The sequence below is a fragment of the Solea solea genome, chromosome 7 (genome assembly GCF_958295425.1).
Source record: "Solea solea chromosome 7, fSolSol10.1, whole genome shotgun sequence".
NCBI classification, from domain to species: domain Eukaryota; kingdom Metazoa; phylum Chordata; class Actinopteri; order Pleuronectiformes; family Soleidae; genus Solea; species Solea solea.
Window position 1 is genome coordinate 19,754,471 of NC_081140.1, and position 19,962 is coordinate 19,774,432.

At 42.4% G+C, this 19,962-nt stretch overlaps 2 protein-coding genes across 7 annotated transcripts; both read left to right on the plus strand.

The window, feature by feature from the left end:
• Positions 1 to 989: 989 nt before the first annotated feature.
• On the plus strand, positions 990 to 11,753 carry zgc:101731 (SNARE_SNAP25N and SNARE_SNAP23C domain-containing protein). Of its 2 annotated transcripts, none has more exons than XM_058633377.1 (8): positions 990 to 1,103; positions 3,185 to 3,344; positions 4,909 to 4,950; positions 5,331 to 5,379; positions 6,261 to 6,378; positions 7,794 to 7,940; positions 8,771 to 8,915; positions 10,056 to 11,753. In XM_058633377.1, exons 2-8 carry the CDS (start codon positions 3,201 to 3,203, stop codon positions 10,119 to 10,121), a joined length of 711 nt encoding a protein of 236 aa, XP_058489360.1. In that variant the 5' UTR covers positions 990 to 1,103; positions 3,185 to 3,200; the 3' UTR covers positions 10,122 to 11,753. The 2 variants fall into 2 exon arrangements, with proteins under 2 accessions (XP_058489360.1, XP_058489361.1); XM_058633378.1 differs by lacking the exon at positions 6,261 to 6,378 and adding an exon at positions 7,298 to 7,409.
• Positions 11,754 to 11,871: 118 nt separating this feature from the next.
• zgc:113149 (uncharacterized protein LOC541363 homolog) lies at positions 11,872 to 19,914 on the plus strand. Of its 5 annotated transcripts, none has more exons than XM_058633372.1 (7): positions 11,872 to 11,985; positions 13,235 to 13,454; positions 14,023 to 14,117; positions 14,515 to 14,671; positions 15,922 to 16,101; positions 16,208 to 16,261; positions 16,751 to 19,914. In XM_058633372.1, the coding sequence occupies exons 2-7, from the start codon at positions 13,313 to 13,315 to the stop codon at positions 17,650 to 17,652; spliced, it is 1,530 nt and encodes a 509-aa protein (XP_058489355.1). In that variant the 5' UTR covers positions 11,872 to 11,985; positions 13,235 to 13,312; the 3' UTR covers positions 17,653 to 19,914. The 5 variants fall into 5 exon arrangements, with proteins under 5 accessions (XP_058489355.1, XP_058489359.1, XP_058489358.1 ...); XM_058633376.1 differs by having other exon boundaries at positions 11,873 to 11,985; positions 16,877 to 19,914; XM_058633375.1 differs by having other exon boundaries at positions 11,914 to 11,985; positions 13,245 to 13,454.
• Positions 19,915 to 19,962: the final 48 nt, after the last annotated feature.

Consider the following 19,962-nt stretch of genomic DNA (forward strand, 5'->3'; position numbering starts at 1 on the left):
TTGTTGTTGTTTTTTTTGTGAGTTTGACACTTTTACACCATGAATATCTGGAATATAATCCTTATAAGTAGTTAATTAAGAGTTTTGGGGGTCACAAAATGACTGATATGGTTTCATTGGGTTTCCTTGTGTCTCTCTATAGTCGGGACACCAAGAACAAGTCTATTCCTGTAGAATTGATTAAATGTGCCGTTTCTTGGTACAAACGTCTCTGCTGTAAAATGGTGGGTAATTTTATACACAACACAGAGTTTTGTGTTTGCCGAAATAGACATAATTGTGGGCCTGGCTCGGTCACAAACGACCTGTACTTGAGGAGAGGATAATGACATTTTAAACAAACACATTGAACACAATAAAGTGTCCCACAGTAAATAAAATAAATAAATTTTAAATTTTGAATGCAAAGGCTAACAACAATGGGCAGTAAAGTTCTGAAGTCAAAATCAATCATTTTTATATTTAGTCATATCATTGCATCAACCATCTCTTTAGGTTTTGAGCAGGACTGTCTCCTTGTGTTTTCTGCGTTTGCAGTATCTTTTAAATAAATAATAATTTAACTGGCATTTAAAGAGTTAATATCCTGAAAATTATGGAATATTTGATCATTTTGATCAGGGCTGAATCAGGTATTTTTTTGTAACAAATAATTAATAATTCTGGCATATAAAGGGTTACAATCCTGGCTAATTATTGAAAGTTTTGGTAGTTTTGAGCAAGTTTGAAGTTGTTTAAGTGATTTATAAATAATAAAAAAGTGTTAAGTATAGAAAATGTACAAAAATAATAATAGTACTTATATTTTGTACAATTATGATTATAATTGATTTTGATTTTTTTTTTTTTTTTTTTACTATTTGATTGTATACTGTTTTGAATGAGTCTTATTGTAACCATGAAGTTTTACTGTAGTGTGAGTTTGGTGTCGGGCGGGGCTGTGCCGGCGGTGTGCGGGAGAGGGGCGGTGCCCACGACGTGAGGGAGGATGCTTCTGAGCGGTGATAACGGCGGAGGCAACAAGTTAGTGACGCAAACTGCGGATGGATTAATGACGCAAAGAAGACACAAGAGTGGAAATCTGAAGAAGGAACTGATGAAAGGTAAATTATACATTATTCTATCCATGAACACCTGACTTTATTCTTATAAGTGACAGACGTAAATATAGAATACATAAGTTGGAAGTAAAACAACTGTGCTAACGGTTCTCTGCTTGTCGCAACACAGTTCAGTCTTTTAAACCGATATAACGTTAATTTGCAGTGTGTAAACACTCGGCTACAGCGTTAATAAAAGGTAAAATAAGATGAATTTAATTACTTAAAACACATACACACACCCACACCCACACACACACACACACACCTGTGTGTTTACGTCATCCTGTACGGCAGGTGACAGGACGGCGTCATTGTTTATTAAAGGAAGATTATCAAGTTTCTTTTGTTGTGTGGTTGTTGTGTGAGGGGAAACTTAAACAAAAGACTAACCTAATTCAATTAAATGTTATTAAATGTATGGCCTGCTTAGTCTAATAATACAGTATGTTCAGCTTTATTGTTCAGGAAACTGAAGTTTGTCTATCTATCTGTCTATCTATCTATCTATCTATCTATCTATCTATCTAAATGTCACAACGGTAAAACCGAATGAATGATTTAAACACCATTATATATATTTTTTGTGTCACTGTTGATGTGCAAAGGCCTTCATACTCGCACGGTCACTCCCACTGGTAATTGAGATGATGGATAATGCACTCGATAAATAACAAACATAATCTTTGCCTCTGTTTTGCTGTTGTGTGTGTGTGTGTGTGTGGCTCTGGCCTCCTCCTCCTCTTTATTCCAGCATGTGGTGATTAGTGTTCTGCTCTAATTATGCTGTGATGCTCAATTCTGATAACAAAGGAAACACAAATAAATGGAGGAGCTGCAGGACAGGACAGGACGAGACAAAGGCCTGGACACGAGCATTGCAGGGACACATGCTAGTCTAGTAATTAGACAGTGATATAGGCTTTGTTGCTTCATTGTAAAGAACGACATAACACACTGTGTGTGACATGTCTGGTGCAGCTGGTTGGTTGTCAGGAGGACCGGTGCCTGGAGGCCGACTGTTCTCTGGGGTCACTATCAAACTGCAGTCACAACACACACACACACACACACACACACTCGTGAAAAATCCTGCCGGTTTCAGTCAAGTTATGAGCGACTGGCACTCAGAACTAAAAAGTGAAAGAAAAATGATGTGATGTCGTAAGAATATGTTTGCTGCTGTATCTCACTGTTAGACAGGAAAATGGAGTTTATGTCACTGTTTAGGGATACACGATATTATCTGCACAATATCGGCAAATATTTGGTTTTAAATGTATTATCAGATATCGGCAAACACACCAAGTTCTTCCGATATGACTACTTACTACAACAGTCGGCTAAGTAGGCTGCGACCTCCTTGACCTCTATGCTTATGCCCTCTTTAACTGTTATTTTTTTTAACTTTTTTTTATTTTGCTTAATAAAGACAATTTATTTCTACTTCTCCTGTGACATAAGTAGGCAAAGTATTATGTTAATTTCACCACAGAAGAGACTAAATGACCTCTGCAGTTGGGCGCAGGGGGAAATAATATACATAACGGTGTCAGTTATGGCCCCAAGCGCTCCAGGATATATCAGCACATCGTGCATCCCTACTTTTTAAACTTGTCACTCTTCCGCACCAAAGTTCTTAGTAAGTTTGTGCCATTTCAATGTGTATGAGTCACAGTGAAGTCACAGAATAACATGGTTAAAGTTAGTGAGGGAGGCAGCAGTAGAACCAACTGAAAACATTCTCTTAATCATATGACAGACAGACAGACAGACAGACGACTTTATTAATCCCTTTGGGAGGTTCCCTCGGGGAAATTAACGTGAGGATTTTTTAAATAAATATCTATAATTACTTAAGTTCATCTCCCCCATGAGTTCAAATCAAACGTTTATCGGACAAACTTACAAACTCATGTTTATGACTCTACAACTTTTTTCAAAGTACTGTATGATGGTGGTGTGAAACCTGTCTCTCTGAACCCCCCCTCCCTCACACACAAACAGACACACACACACACACACACCTTCTTGATGTCAGTTGCTACAAACGCTCATGCTGACGGTCTCACTGTGCTCTCCAGGTGCCAAAACCACCTGATGCTGCAGACTAATCTGGAATCTGGAGACACATACACACACACACACAGAGAGAGAGAGAGAGAGAGAGACATGGCGTCAGACATCCCCGTCCTGACAGAGCACGAGGAGCTGCAGAGGAGAGCCAATCAGGTCACAGATGAGGTAACAGATTCTTCTTCTGGTAAATCTACATGACTATTCCTGACTATCAGATTATCAGTCATTAAAACCCACTTAAATCTGTAGGGCGACAGATTTCTCAGTCGCATTATTGGAACACAGAAAACAGAAAATATGGGAAACTTGTTTGCAGTTTAAAAAAAAGCAGGAGTGTCAAACACAAATGACCTTGGGGGCAGATGAGTGTCTAGTCTGGTCAACAGGGGGCCGGTCTAAAGCAAAAAAAAAGCTTCATCCATCATGATATGACAAGAAAAGATATTGATGATGATATTTCAAAGTAAAAGTGCTTGTTTTGATAAAGGAATGCTGTATAATTTACAATTAAACATATTTGTGACAAACAATAAATCTATTAATATCAAAAACAGAGAAATAAAGCTAAAATAAGGTCACTAATAACATGGATAATTACAACCAAATGTCTTAGAAAAAATATATGCAAATATTTTTAGTATTATATTCACTGGCAGCTGTGCCTCAGACACACACTGTGTTTAAGTCAAGAGTAGTTGCGGGCCATGTTTTACACATTATTTAAGATAATATTAAGTGGTTGGCCACATGTAATCGATTGAAGGGCCACACAAAGGTCTATTAAGCCAGGTTTATTCAAGACATGCTTGAGCATTGCATACACACGTCGTTTGTTTCACTCACGTCATTTTAATCAAGTACAGGGTCCCTTTAAGGAAATCTAGCTTACCTGGTCACCATAGAGACAACTGAGAAACATCAGGCATGGATAAGCTCATGTGGGGCGTTGTAAAACGCACACAGCACACACAAACGCACACACGCACACACACACACACACACATGCACAGACCAAGAGGTGGAAACAGTGAGCTACAACCTGTGTGTTGACTTTCAGAACAAACCAAAGTATACTTGGTATAATTATATTATATTATTATTATTTAAAGTGGAGATCGGCTCTACAAGGCAGCAGGGACCCTGTGCAGGTACTACCCTACTCCGTGTCAGAGTGGACAGCAACTCTAGTTTCCCTAGAACTCTGAAAGTCCCCTATCAAAGCCTTGCCACCTGAACACAGTCTAAGGTCATGCCACATAGCCGACAATGAGGTGAAACTGAAACTGAAAGTACGTTTTAACAGAGCTTTTCTTCCACACCTGCCCAGAACCATTCAGGAAGTGAATGTGGGTCACTGACCTTTCCAAAGCACTCAGTTTTGACTATACTAAAATGAAGCAATGGAGATTTCAAAATAAAACAGATTCTCCATTAAATTCTCCATATTTGGGGGGAAATGAAATGCTGAGTTAGTGTCATTTTAAAAAAATGAGTATGGATGTAACACAGTTGGGAGGACGTTCTGTTTGTACCTCATGTAACCATGCTTTTGAAAAAAACAACAACAAAAAACACAAACTGTCCCTTTAATGGTCCAGTCTGTGTCATTTTGACACTGGAGTATATTCACTGTGTGGCATTTGTACAGTGTAATTCATATATGCACCTTTATTGTATTATTCAGTTGACCGTAGTTTAAATTTGTGAAATGTGTGTGTGTCTGTTTCAGTCCCTGGAAAGCACAAGACGGATGATGCAGCTGGTGGAGGAGGTACACTCACACACACTCACACACACACACACGCACGCACGCACGCACGCACGCACGCACGCACGCACGCACGCACGCACGCACGCACGCACGCACGCACACACACACACACGCACACACACACACACGCACACACACACACACACTCCAGAGTCGTTGGGAGATGTGACGTCGAATCAGAAAGATGTGACGAACTTAATGTGATTGAAAACAAATGTGTGTGGAGCAGAGACTTAAACATGAGCTGAACGAGTCAAACACAACACTGACAAGGACTTAGTTATTTTTTACATCAAAGCTCGATGATGTTCTATGAAGAGTGACACATCATGACAGCTTTAGTTACAGAGTAATGTGTCTGTGTGTGCTCTGTCCTCCAGAGTAAAGATGCTGGAATCAGAGCCTTGGTGATGCTGGATGAACAAGGAGGTAATACTTTGTCCTTCTTTCATTCATCCTATTCTTCAAAGAGCTTTACTGAATCAGTCAATACTGAGTAAATAATCATGTTTGCTACTATATACTCCAGGTCATTGAGGATGACTTCACTTTCCTGTTTCCACATTTATTGTGTTTTAGTACATATTGTGGATTGTTGTAGTGTGGTTGTATCAGGAGCTTCTACATACAGACGCAGCTGGGGACATGTTTGCATAAGCTCAGTTGAAACATGGCTGCCAGCAGGGACAATAGAAAGAAAAAAACAAGTTTTAGCCACTATACAATATGCTCACCTTCTGAAAACAGGACTGCTCACTCCCTGCACTAAAGACAAAATCAATGATTTTAGCTCATGGGGACACAGGAGCTGCTGCTGTGTTTGTTAAGAGTTTGATACTGAGTTTAATCAAAGTGTGTTCAGTGTTTGAAACAAAGGTTTTCAAACACTGAAGTCACTTAAGTGATTGAGGCAGCAGTGGATCCACAACTCCTGTTTCGTGTGAGTGAAAAAGGTTGTTTTTCTCAGTGTTTACTGCTGAGTAGAGTTTGGAAAGCCAGAACAAAACTTCAGTTTCCTGTTGAATGACAAGATAAATGAACATTCATATCCATAAGATTGTATTAGGCCAGCCTTTTGTTACATAGTTAACGCCTGTGTGTCCTGATGTCCCTGATGGCAGCCATGTTTCCAGTGAGCTTGTGTTTACCTGTCCCCAGCTACTTCTCAGCATACTCACTACACTATGCGTATGCACCTGACACGTGCACATGACGACGAAACAAGGCGACGTCTGAGGACGTGTCGGTTTATCTCTGCTGCTTTATACATCCTGTAAAACCCACCACTGCCACCCTCCTGTCCCTGACAGAGCAGCTGGAGCGTGTTGAGGAAGGCATGGACACCATCAACAGGGACATGAGAGAGGCAGAGAAGAACCTGACAGACATGGCCCAGTGCTGTGGTCTGTGTGTCTGGCCAATCAGGAAGTAGGTCCAGTGTTTGGACCCCACACCTGCATCCAAGTTTTAAAACCCAGACTGGTGCTCAGTTCCATTCAATTAGGTTCGATTAAAGGGGAAGTTCAGTTTTTTTTTTCCAGTGAGGCTTTATGTGCGACTCATGGAGCTTATGACTTACTTGAACAACTGGCTATCTTCTTCTCCTTCTTCAGAAGCTACTGACACTCAGATCTGCCTCGAACCTGTAGGAGACAGGAGGCAGGAACATGCTCAGTGAAAACCTGGCTGTCAGCAGGGGCAGATTTTAACCACTTAACAAAATGGCTTGCCTATTACCACGTACACCAGTGCAGAGATTTTGTGGTCTGCAAATGAGACATACTCCCGTCTCCTGTCAGAAAGGACTGAAAATAAAGTAAAATAAAGAAAATAAACCCTTTTGCTAAGTGGCTGAAAATAGTGGTTCTTGTTTTCACTGGTTACCACCATGTTTTCAGTAAGCTGTATATGTCAGATACCTTTAACATACAGGTACCTCACACAACATCACCTATAAAAGAAGTCTAAATTGGCAAATCCAGTATATAGCCCTCATTCCAACAGTGAAAACATAATGGAGCTGGGCATCAAGGTCAAAGTGTGCCCCAGCTCAGCACTGCAGTTTAGATGTGTTAGCTCCAGGTTTGCAAACCAACACTGAATGCTCGGTGTTTGCAGGTGAATTTTGTTGGTTTTCAGTTTTTTTTGGTGCCTCGTGTCCATTCATTTGTGGTTTAATTCAGTTCAGCTTCTGAGCTTTTGGGAAATAGTTGGTGATTTTTGTTTTGTTTTTGCTTTGCTTTTCCCCATCCACCATTCTCCGTTCTCCCTGTTGCCTTTTCTCCCCTGCTCTTTTTTTGTCCCACGTGTCCACCTTTTGCTTCTCCTCCTCCTCCTCATCCCATAGAGCAGTTGGAGCGTGTAGAGGAGGGTTTGGATCAAATCAACTCTGATATGAGGGAGGCCGAAAAAAACCTGACTGACCTGGGCAAGTGCTGTGGCCTCTGCTCCTGTGATAAGTAGGTGGTGGTGGGACAAAATATCACACTAGCTGGCTCTTCCACATAGCAATATTTTAATTAAAAAAAAATATAGGACTCACTACTACTAAGATGGGAGCAAAATTATTTTGAGACATTAAATAATTAAATAGATAAGTTCCTATGTGACCCCAGAGGTCATTATGACAGGGTTAGTGACGGCATTAGTTGCAATACAGGAAACTTTGCGACATGTGCTTCATCCACCTCTGTGGATATTCAGTTATTTTGGGTTATTGTGTTTTGCTCTTAAGTTACTGAAGCTTTCTTTTGTTGCCTTCTTGCTTCTCAGATGGTTTGTCGTCAGCTGACGTCATGTTTGACATGTGAACTCAACACATTCATCAAGTCTTTCTCTGTCAGACTCAAGGCCTTTGAGGAGAGCGGGGCCTATAAGGCAGTTTGGGGCGGAGCCTCCGGTCAGGACGGCATCGTGTCCAATCAGCCGCCGTCATCGAGAGTCGTCGATGAGCGGGAGCAAATGATAATGAGTGGAGGATACATACGGAGGTAACGGGGTAAAAACGAAATCGTCTGAGTTTAAAGGGATAGTTCACGGCTTATTCAAGCACTGACACGGAGATGACTGCCCTCTTGCTCTCACTGTTACGTGGCTGCTGGTGAGGACACAGGATAATACAGATTCTAGGCTCGGATTAAATCAACACCAGCCTAAATCTATGATATCTTGATCTTGCTGTCAGGCTTTTCCTCGAGAAAATCTGTGATTTTACATCAGAGCTCATAGGAGTTCTCGATGCACTGCTGGCTCTTTAGAAAGTTTGAAAGTGTTACATTGTTACTCTAATAATTCAGATTTAATCAGTGACACAGATTTACTCAATGAGGCACCAGTAGACCAGCAGCTCCTGTGTCCCTGTGAGCTAAAATTCTCTAAATACTTTGGGGAGTGAGGAGTTTACAAAGTGAAACAGATTTCAGTTCATTGCTGTTTAAAAGAGAGATTAAAAGGCAAACATAATGAAAAGGATCATAGATCTAAGCTGGTGTTGATTTGATTAAATAAGCCTTTTGTTGAGTGGTTAAAGTCTGTTTTACTGGTGGCCATGTAGTCAGTGAGCGTGAGCCAATAGGGACAGCACAGTGCAGTCACCACTGACTTTTTATCAGTACCTTAACCACCCTTTAAAAACCTCAACTATCCTTTTAATGAAGTGTGTTTTGTTGAGAGGCAGCTGTGCAGTGAGTGTGTGTGTGTGTGTTTGCTCTTCTTTAGAGCTGACCATGTAATAGGAGCAGTTGTGAGGTGTATGGACAGCTGGCCAAACACAGGACATGAACACAGGGCAGATTCACACGTGTTGTATCCCAAATCACAGGGTGACCGATGACGCCCGCGAGGACGAGATGGAGGAGAACCTGGCTCATGTCGGCAGCATCGTTGGAAACCTGAAGAGCATGGCTCTGGACATGGGCAATGAGATTCTCCTGCAGAATGACCAGATCGACCGCATTCAGGGGAAGGTACTGCTGCACTTTCTACAGAACTTCACAAGTCAGGTTATTCAGGTTTAACATGTTGGCTATGTTCGCTAACTAACAAGCTAATCTAGTCTTGTTGATCAACACATTACATGTTTTTTTCCTTTATAAATCAATCAAGAACAAGACAAATCAAAATGCCTCTGTACGCTATGAGAGAGACCTACAACCAATCAGACAATGATCGTGATGGCGTATGTACAGCGATGGAAAACAAACGTGCTTGTAGTAGTTTTTTAGGAGTGATGGCGATCTAGTAATAGCGTCTAACTAACGGCTTTTGCCCGGGGGATCTCTATGGAGCAAGTTACTTAAAATTGAAGCAACAGCCGCCATGGTCGCCATGTTGGATGTATACAAACGCTGACAGATTGCTTGCTTTTCTGGCTCTAGCGCTCCAGGAGCGAAAAAAAACCTGATTGGTTCCCTTTTTATTTGCGATTCTGTACTCACACACACACACACACACACACACACACACACACACACACACACACAGCAAACAAAAAACTACAGCAGTGATGCCCAGAGCAGCTATCTTCAGTTATGAACTCGAAACATGAGGAGTTTTACTGAGTTGACAACTTGGAATTCCAGATCGGGGGGTAACACTTCCCTTCCCACACACTATTTAACGTGTCTCTTGATCCCCAGAAGAAAATTGTGATATTCTTTTGGTAAATGAATTGGGAAAACATTAAATGACATCACCTCCAGACACACCTTGAACTAGACAAAAGCTAGCTGCAGAATAAAGGAGTTGTGAGTTCCCCATGGTTATTTAGTTGATATGTTTAAATTTTGAATTACTCATTGGAGTCTGGACAAGTCTTACAATTCGTACAAATAAACGAGGCCCAGTATGTTTCTGTTTTCCTCTGACAATGACCACACAGGATCAGTTCACCACCCAGTGACACAAAGGAAAACCAAAAATCTCTATCAAATGACTAAGTAAAACAAAATGTACTGTATCAGCCAAGAAGACACCCAACAACAGTAAACAGAGGTTTGCTTCTCAAAACACAAGTAATAGATGGATATTTTTACTCAGTGCTTTACATGTTTCTGTATTGTAACACTTTAAACTCTTCCTGTGTCTTTTCGTCTGTCTATCTGCAGGCCATCCTCAATGTGTCCCGCATCGACGCCGCCAACCAGAAAGCGAATAATCTCATGAAACGATAGATGGAGCCCGCGCTTATTTCACTCATTTCCTCACAGATTCATCCTGCTTGCACCTACACTTGTTTTTTGCATGCTGTGCCAATGATGACAATTATGCTTCCAATATTGTTGCTGTCATGATAGATTAGGGACTAAGTCGAAGTCTATTTGTCTAAGAGATGGAGGTGTCAGTGGATCAACAACTCCTGTGTGCTGTGATGTAAAATCACACATTGTCTCTAAGGACTTTGGTTGGGGAGTGAAAGCAACACAAACCCCATGAATATTTTATGTCCATTATACGTTTTTGCCTAGAAGAATTAATAAATTCTCTCATCAACAGTAAGTAATCGACATAAAATAATAATATGAAAAATCTCTAAATCAAGCCACATCTGTCAAATCAGTTAGGGTTCAGGGCCTAAGGTTGTAGGGAGAACATTGGGAATGGGCTATAGTTTTGTTGGGATACTGTTCATGTCTCTGTGAAGTGTGATTTGAGATTATTCAGTAGCGGATTTTACGACAAGGTCATTTTTTTTTGCTTCCCACAACATATCCCCTTCCTTTTGGTGGCCTCTGTCTGCGCTCACTAAGCTCAGAGGTAGAAGGCGTAGATCCCTGTGGGGAAAGTGGGTTACTGCAGCAGCTGGAGCTCCTCAGTCACCATCACCACCAACTGCAGCAGCAGAGAGCACAATCACAGAAATGTGTAAGATCAAGAACTGATTTTACAATGTGGGGAGTAACCACAGCGAGAGAGAGAGAGAGCACATCTATAGGACGTATAGGATACGTAAATTTGGCCTTTTTCTTCTTTTGAGTGAAATGAGGAATACATCTGTTTCTATAGACTATATATCCAAATGTCTTTACTTATAAATAAATCCTACACAGCTACCAGGAAGCAGTTTGTTTCACAGTGTCAATCCAAATGGAGAACACCCTCCCCTCCCCCTCTTCCTGGAGTCTCAAATGTTCCATTGTGCTTGAAACACGTGCATGGTGCTGCCCTCTGCAGGCGCTGCCGGGTAATGCCAGGGAGCACAAAAACACGCATTGGTCACCTTAGAGCCAGATCTCTGGCGACACCAAGCGGACAAAGGTGAAACCTGCGCTTCCTGATCTCTTCATCTGCTCTCCTCAGATAAAGTGATGGTGAAATGACGGCGTCATGGTGTTCATCTTTTTATTTTCCCTGATCTCACTTCACCGCGTGGAAACATGTGTTGCCATGGCTTTTGTTGACACTGTTAAAGCTCGCGTGACTCACAAGCTCTGTTGGGAATTAATTTTGTTTTACTTTGTGCCATAATGTTGTAGGTCAGCTGTGAATTATGCAGAAATCATATGCTAATGTTTGTGTGTTTTTTGTAATAAATAATAAATGAAATTCAGCAGGTGACCCATGTTGACCCCGAAGAGGCCTCCACGTTTGAACTAGTGTTTGCGTGCAATGAGCGTGTTTACAAGTGTTTGTGATGATTAAATATGAAAATCACGCATAAGATTGCGCACATACATGTGTCGTTCAGGGACTCAGACTAATTACTAGTGGGTGTGGTGTTTGCGTGGGGGTTGTATCATTGTTTGGGCGGTGTTTGATTATGGTTTTACTCTTAAATCAACATAAATATGAGTTAATTGATCCTAATTCGTGACTTTTGTGTTATATTTTTTGTGAAAATGAGTGGTGCACTCCACAGTGTATCTGGGGCAGCTGGGGGCGCGCGCGCGCAGCCTGAAAATGTTGCGCGTTCTAGGGAAGGGAAAAAAAATCTCGCTCAGTCTGCGGAGTCTGCGCAGTTCCGTTGTTCTCGTCACTCCGAACTTTCGGGAGAACCGCGGAGGAGGGAGGCTGGAAAGACCAACGCCATTTTCCCTGGTAATTATTTTCTACATATCCCGAAATACACCGCACATCGCGATTAATTCTCGAAAACGAAACTGCACATGTGACGCATTGGCGTTGAATCGCGCGTGAGGTTACGATGCGAAAAAAAAGCGTAGCGCCGGAGCTAGCAGACATTTCCTCCTTTTTGTCGGCCACCGCGGTCTCGTGGGTGTTCCTTGCGCATAGTTAAGGACCGCAATATAACCCACGAGTCCGTCTCAAATCCGCGAATTATCGCGCGTGTGAACTCGGAAATCCGTCATTCGTCGTATGTCGGTGTTGGAACGCAGCCGCGGCAGCTCGAACCAGCGAAGCCGAAACTGAGATGGCGGAGTCGGTGCAGCCGCAGCAGCAGAGGCAGGCACGAGCTCAACAAAGGCATCAACTAGTGGCCGCTGATTGGCTGAGCCGAACCACGTGACTGGAACCAACGCAACAGAGAAGGAAATCACTTTACAGTGGGAAGTTCTGACGTGAGCTCAAAACAAATACGAACCATTTTCAAAATCCATTTTGATGTAATGTTATTTAACTATTTATCTTATTAAAGAGGCAACATTAACCTAGACTTTAATAGAAACTACTCAAATAATGCTACTCAAGTAATAATGTTTTATAATTTATACATTAATATTTTAACTGCTTGACTATTCATTTGTTACTAACTGAGGATTTTAAATGTACGCATGTGTGTATTTATAGATTATTAATTTGTTGTGTATCTTAATAGTTCGAGTTTTATCTACACAATTTATCACTAGCTTATGTTTAAATATGTATATACAGACAGACACAAACGATCCATTGCCACATGGGTGTTGTTCCCCTCGTTATTGTAAAACATCAGCCAGCAGGGGGCAGTGTGGACACACTGACTCAAGAAAAACAAGATGTTCTTATTAGTAAGTGAGGTGTCGTGAAAACTACTCCCGTCCTTGTGAGCCAAACATACATGGGATTTATTTACAGATTCTCAATCAGCAGATATTGATCTTTTAACACTTAGAGATCAATCAAATTAAAGACCAGTTCTTATTATGCAACTGTTGATTATGCAAGGGTTGAAGTTTGATGTTGAGTGGGACTGTGTTGTCCAGTTAAAATGGTATTGGATGATTTTTGAGCAAATCACATTGAGACTCCCTTAACTCATCATGACCTTTTTGTTATTGAGCAGCTATACAGTTGATTTGTTATTTCACTTTTCTTGCCTTTTCCTCGATTCTCTGTTACCTGTCAGGTGTTTTCAGTCCTGAGTGGCAGGTGGATCAGATCCAGGCGGCCCTTGAGGAAGAGGAGTTGATGAGGAGGAGGAGCCATGTCGGCCCCGTGGCGTGATGATGAAGAAGAGTTCAAGGTGGGAGGAGTGAAAGGAATGTTGAGATCCAAACCGAGGTTCTCCCTCACCGAGGTCAAGCTGTTGCTGGATGCGGTAAAGAAGAACAGATGCATCATCCTCAGTGAGTAGGGGGGGACCTCGATTGTTCCGTGTTTGAGTTTTTGTAATAACTAAAACAAGCTTTCTGATAATTTTATTTTAGCTTATTAAATGTTTTTTTTTTTTCACTGCTCATTTTGACAAATAAATCATTAAAACTGAATCATTTTGAACTGTTCAGGAAGTAAATGAAGGTAACTCTGTCTGTCATCAAAACCAAAGCTCTCTGTTTTGACTGTCTATATTAAAATGGTAAAACTAAAGCGGAGCAGGCAGTGTATTTATAGCCCAAGTCCATGCTATTTTAAGAATGTATTTGCCTATTAATCTTGCCATTAGACAGCATTCTCCTTAAGAAAACGGATGTTTGTGTCAGTTTTAAATCACTCACTTTAAGAAAGGGTGCACTTCCCCTTTAATCGGTGTAGGAAAAACCCTGCTTAAGATTCCCGATGTCCCGTTGGCAGCCATGTTTTCAGTAAATAAGTGCCTACCTGTCTCATGTGGATTCTAAGGTGCAGAGGGTTTGAACAGATGATGAACTTCCTGACTGGCATCATAAACTTCAATGTCATTGTTTTCTCCTGCAGAGAAGTTTAACCAGGGCGTGTCAGCTGAAGCTAAGAAACAGACATGGGCTGAAATCACGGCTCAGATCAATGCACTGGGCGAGAATCACAGAGAGGTTTGTTGCTCTGATCACTTCTGGAAATCCAATATTTATTGCTTTTCACAAGCATCGGTGTTTTGCAGAATTAGCCATTTGTTCATATTACTCCAGTGGTGTCTCATGACACGTCAGATTTATTCAGCGATGTTTGGAATCTCAAATGTTACAGAATCTCCAGTTCTAGTCGGGGTTGCAGTCATAGGGTTACACGGGTAACATGATATGCGATACATTTGAATGAATTTGACTTTAGAAAAAAGTGTTGGAATTAAATTTTTCCATTTAGTGGTCGATCTATCAGTAGGAAACCATGGGGCTAGAGAGACGTGCTGTAGCAGGACGCTTCATGGCAATGATGTACTGTGGATCAGCATATTGGAGGACTTCTTACTGAGGTTGTGTCCTTCCACAGGTGCGTCAGATCATGAAGAAATGGGCGGACCTCAAATGTGACGGGAAGAGGCGCATTGTTGCCCTGCGGGGCCCCAACGGCAGCACGCTGAGGAAGAAGAACCTGGGTCCTGTGGAGAAGATGGTGCACAAAATACTGGTGATGAGTCCAACAGGAGGTGGGCACAAGCAGAGAGAGTGAGACACTGGCTTTGAATCAGAAATTTATCTAAGCTAATGGATAATTAATGCTCATCTAAGAAGTTCTACACCAAAAATATGATTGCCACTTTATCTCATCATTCCATAGCCTTTCGAAACGTGAAACTAAAGTTTGTTGTGCTCTGTAAACCGCCCACTCTCCCCCACCTAATGCTGGGATGGCGTAGTCTGTAGTCTGATCTCAGCACAAGTTCATAGGAGAGCAATTTTACGTCACAGCACACCGGAGCTGTTGATCCACTGCTGCCTCAATCATTAAGGGCAAAGGTGTCATTTTGTGTCATTGTTGTTTTAAAAGCCATCGTTCAGATTTACCAGTGAGACAAACTTTCCTAATGAGGCAGCAGTTGATCAGAGACTCCCGTGTACACAGGTGTTTTTCATGTACTGTATAATCTTCCTGTTGGAAAACATACTAATAGTAAGATACACTATTATAGACTTAACCTAATGTGGATTTTCCTCATTGAGCCTGCTTAGGTTTTAGGAGCAGGGGATGTGCATAGCGCTGACCATGATTAGCACTATGGCAGACTCACTCAGTCACTCATCTTAAAGGCAGGGTACACCCTGGACAGTTCGCCAGTCCATCACAGGGCCACATATAGAGACATCCTACCATTCACTCTCACACCCAGTTTAGAGTGTCCAATTTGTCTAATCCCCAAATCTGCATGTTTTGGACTGTGGGAGGAAACCGGAGAACCCAGACCACATTCAAACTCCATGTCCAACCTGGGTCTTCTTGCTGCAAAGACGAGAGTCAGGAAAGCAGAAAACACATGAACCAAACTGTCATTGCTTCTCTTTAGCCATTTACAGACAGACTCTTTAAAACTCTTTAAATCTGGCTTCAGACATTGTCCAGACTGTGCTGTTGACATATGGTGAAAGCAGCGGGAAGTTGTCTGGGTCCGACACGTTTACATCAGCAGGAGAATGACTGGATGAGGAGAATCGCCTCAGTGGAGCTGCAGGAGGCAGGACACTCACACGCTGTGAATTATCCAGAGCTTTCTCTGATGTGTTCTTACATGAGCTCACTAACATAATCCAGATATTTGACCAGGGAGCTAGTAGAAGAATTTCCAGAAAGTGTTTGGTTCGACTCATGCAGACATTTGCCTTCTTCTAGACAATGTAGAGACTTCAGTGCAGGTCTGAAAGCAGTTTTTAACTAAACTAATTGTCGATTGTTCTTTCTCAGATGGCAACAGTGACCAGGAGTTTGGTGACGACGATGACGCTTCAAAGCTTTTCTCGAAAAGCCCCAACGCCAGCGCTCCCCCGTACTCCTATCTCGGCATGACAGACAGCTCGCACTCGTTTCCTGGAGGATTGGCATTTGATATTTCTCCTCTCTCCTCACCTGAGAAAGACCTCAGTGGTAAGTAGGGCTGAAAAAAGAGTGATCAGAAGCAGAAAGCTCTGTAAATGCTGTATAAGGTGATCAGTCAAAAGTTTACGTGATGTGATATGTTGGTGTCTTGCAGGAGATCCTTATCATTCCTCCTCTGAGTTTGACATGGACATGGGAGACGATGGAGGTAAGAACATACTTTCAGCCTGTCGGTTGCAAGGGAGATGCTAACTGTCTGAGATTAAAGGGACATTTTGGGATTTTGAAGTGTGGTTGTACGAGGTACTTGTACATAGTCAGTGTGACTGCACTTCTTTGTGCTGGGAGGCAGTGATGGGCAGGTGATAGCTCAGTTTCCTTCTTCAAAAAGACCGTCTAAAAGTGTTAACAAAGCAGCAATATGAATAAATGGCACAAAATGAAGTTCTAAGCATCTAGCTCGACCAGTTCAGGATGCACTGTGTCAGTGGCTTAAATATCTTTTTGTCGCAGCCCTGTTTTCACTGAAACTGTTCCCACCACAACTCTCTTAAAAATCCTGAACTATCCCTTTTTAAGTTCATTTAATTAATATTAAAGTTAGCTTTCAGTAAGAAACAGTAGTGACCTGTGCCTGTTCTGTAGCCTCCTATCGAAGCTGTGAAACTAAACAGTCATATCTGTCCGTCATTGACAGAACGCACCATGGACTTTGACGAAAATGACGACTCCTTGTTCTCCTCCCTCCCTTCTTCTCTTCCTCCGCCCTCCACCGCCCCCCTGGACCTGCTGCCTAATAATGCTCTGCTGAGGGCCAAACCAGTCCACACCTACTCCCGAAACAGCAGCCAGAACAACAACCACGTCCAGAACCACAACTCCACCAGACCTACGCCTGGACCCTCCTCTTCTGCCGACGCCGCTGCCTCCACCTCCTCCGCTGCCTCCACCTCCTCCGCTGTGCCCCCTGCATCGAATTCAGACGCCGCTTTGCCCTCTGCTGGGCCTCCTCTGTCGCACTCTCTCACAAGTTCCAACACGACAGCCTCCTCCCTCCCTCCTCCTCCACCTCCTGCCTCATCTTCTACCGCTGCAGCCAGTGACACTACCTCTGACCCTGCTCCCTCCCCCTCCACTTTACCACCTCCTGCTCCCTCTACTGCTGTAACCTCCTCCTCCTCTTCCTCTTCCTTTGTGACCATCGCTCCCTCATTATCTGTCCTCTTGTCCAACCCTCAGCAACCACCTTCATTAACCTCCTCTACCCTCCCATCCAGTCAACCTGCCACCTCAATGTCCGACCCTCTCCCTGCCGGGGCGTCCTCCCACAGGTCCCAGGACCACGTGGCCCAAATGGCGTTTCAGAGCGTGCAGCAGCAGCGGGCGAGCCGCATGCTGCTGACGTCGGTATCTCAGTCCCTGGAGGTGCTGGCCCAGTCTGTGCAGCTGCTGGTGGAGAGCCAGCATGAGTTTGTGCAGGAGTCCCTGCTGCTGCAGAGGGAGACGGTTGACATTCTGCGGGATTTCTCCAGCACGGCGCTCACCATGCTGCGGGACAAGTCCAACAGCGGGCAACACCCTCTTCCTCCACGCTTCTAAAGAACGAACAACGAGACGAGAATGAGGAAGCCGTGCGGTGAATATTGTTTCTTCGCGTGTGTTGTCTATTGATTTTGTGACGGTTTTCAAGTTTTTTTTTTTAAAGTAAAGACGACACGTCAAACACACGACGATGCAAAGGTTTGACCTGTAATACCGATTCAGAATTTCCAAGTCCGCATGGAGTGAATGTCATCATCTGCCCACGTTGATGATGATACACATGTGATACACTCTTGGTCATCCTTGTACAGCCCTGAAAACTGTGGCCACATGGATTGTACACGCCGACTGTACATGCTTGGACTACAAGATAGATGCTGACCTTCAGTTTTTAATGCAGTCTCGGGCATACGGTATAAGCATTGGCTCTCTGTGGACATGGAAAGTATGGAGAGGCTTCAGGATTTTTCCCCTGACCACTTCCTGGACCAGAATACCTGTCTAATTACTGTTTTTACTATGGTCAAATATTTGTAATTTGTTCCCTTACTATAATAGGTTAGTGAATATGTCTTTAGGGAATCCACCACAGAAGCATCTGTCTAGAGTGGTGGGGGGGGGATTACGGTGGTCTGATACTTTCAGGAGTTTTTGTGATATGTTTCGTGAATTCTTGCAACGTGCGCCAAAACTTTCCAGCCAACAAACTGAGTCACATGAGCTCTGTTTTCACCAGGAAAATAAACTTCATCGCTGGTATCTTCTTCTGATGAGCAAAGAAAGCATGATGCAGGCCAAGCTGTGCTCACAGCGCCTTTTGTTGGACAGCTTCACAGTCTCTGATGCACTTCTAGGCTCTATATTTTGGACTCCAATGGGTTTTTAAGGATTAATCGTTTCAATAATTAATAACTAGTCGACTATGAAAATAGTCATTAGTTGCAACCCTAATGTGTATCCTTATTATTTATATGTAATAAGGGAGGGGGTCCTCTGTTTTGTTCTGACAAAAATGCTGATGTAATGACTAAGGAAAATGAAACCTGTATCCATCAGGTTCTCTGTAGAAACTGCTGATTGTTCTGTCTGGAGCCTGTCCCACCACATGAGAATGGGAAGACACCAGATTTGTCTTTGACTGAAGTTGCTGTGTCACCGGAGCTAACACAAATCCTTATGTAAACAGCAGCTATACAGGGTTTTGCAACGCAGCATTATACAAAGATGGACTAAGATAAAACCCACTGTGGGTCTTGTTTGTTGTCTGCTCTATAATCTGATTAAAGTTTATACTGTTTATTTTCAAACCTTTGCTGTTACTATGTCTCCTGCATGTATACAAGGAAAAACGACGGTGCTGACAAACAGCGGTGGGACAAACATTTGTCTTGCACTGTTTGCACTTTCATACCAGCAATGCTGGCACTGTTCCTGTTGGGTTTTTAGTTCTGTTTGGAACCAGAGAATCACAGTTAAGTAAAACAGAACCAAAGTTCCACCACCCTACATTATCAGTGGCAGAGGTTGCTCAATGCAATGTGGCAACGTGGCGGATCGTGGTGCTGCTCTCCAGTTTCTACGGGAATTCGGGGGAGCAAACTTTCCGTCTGTTCCAGGTATTTCACCAGTATGTTGTCCTTTCCTCTCTCTCATGCACAGCTTACATCGACACGCCTACTGAAGATGAAACGGTTTTCAAGGGAAACACCAGGTATTTTTTCTTTCCCGGTAGGAGCCAGTGTTTCGGGTTCTAAGCACCGGCCAGTTCAAAAATTTGTTTAAGGAACTGGAAATCATGCCAGAGCCTTGTCAATCTGAAAGGGTAAAGAGATGTCGCTGCAGTGGTTTCTTTTTTAGAGAAGTTTGTTGAGTCACTGTTTTGATTCAAAACAATATTTCCCACCTCTACAATAGTGTTTCTACACAGAAAAATGTTACATTACTCTAAAAAACATCTGTTATTAATGAAATTTCTGTCTTTGCCGATGACTTGGAGTAAGTTCAGTTTGATGCTGTGTGATGTTTGAATGATCCAACCACAGACTGTCATGAAATGTTCTGGTTAAAGTGATCTATATATACTATATATATATATATATATATATATTTTTTTTTATTTCAATATTGTTTCTGTGGAAAAGAAAACGGTTCTATTCCAGAGTGGATCGAAGCCAGTGTTTGTGAAATATTTCAAGGTGTTAAGAGGTTGCTTTGAGACATATGTGGTTCAGTGTCTCTACAGAACTGAAGGTAAAACTGTACCTGATGTGATGTTTCCTACAACCAAACCTGAAGAATAAAGATTCTATTTCAAGATTACATTGATGGAGATTTTGTACATTTCGTAGAAATTACAGTAGTGAGTTT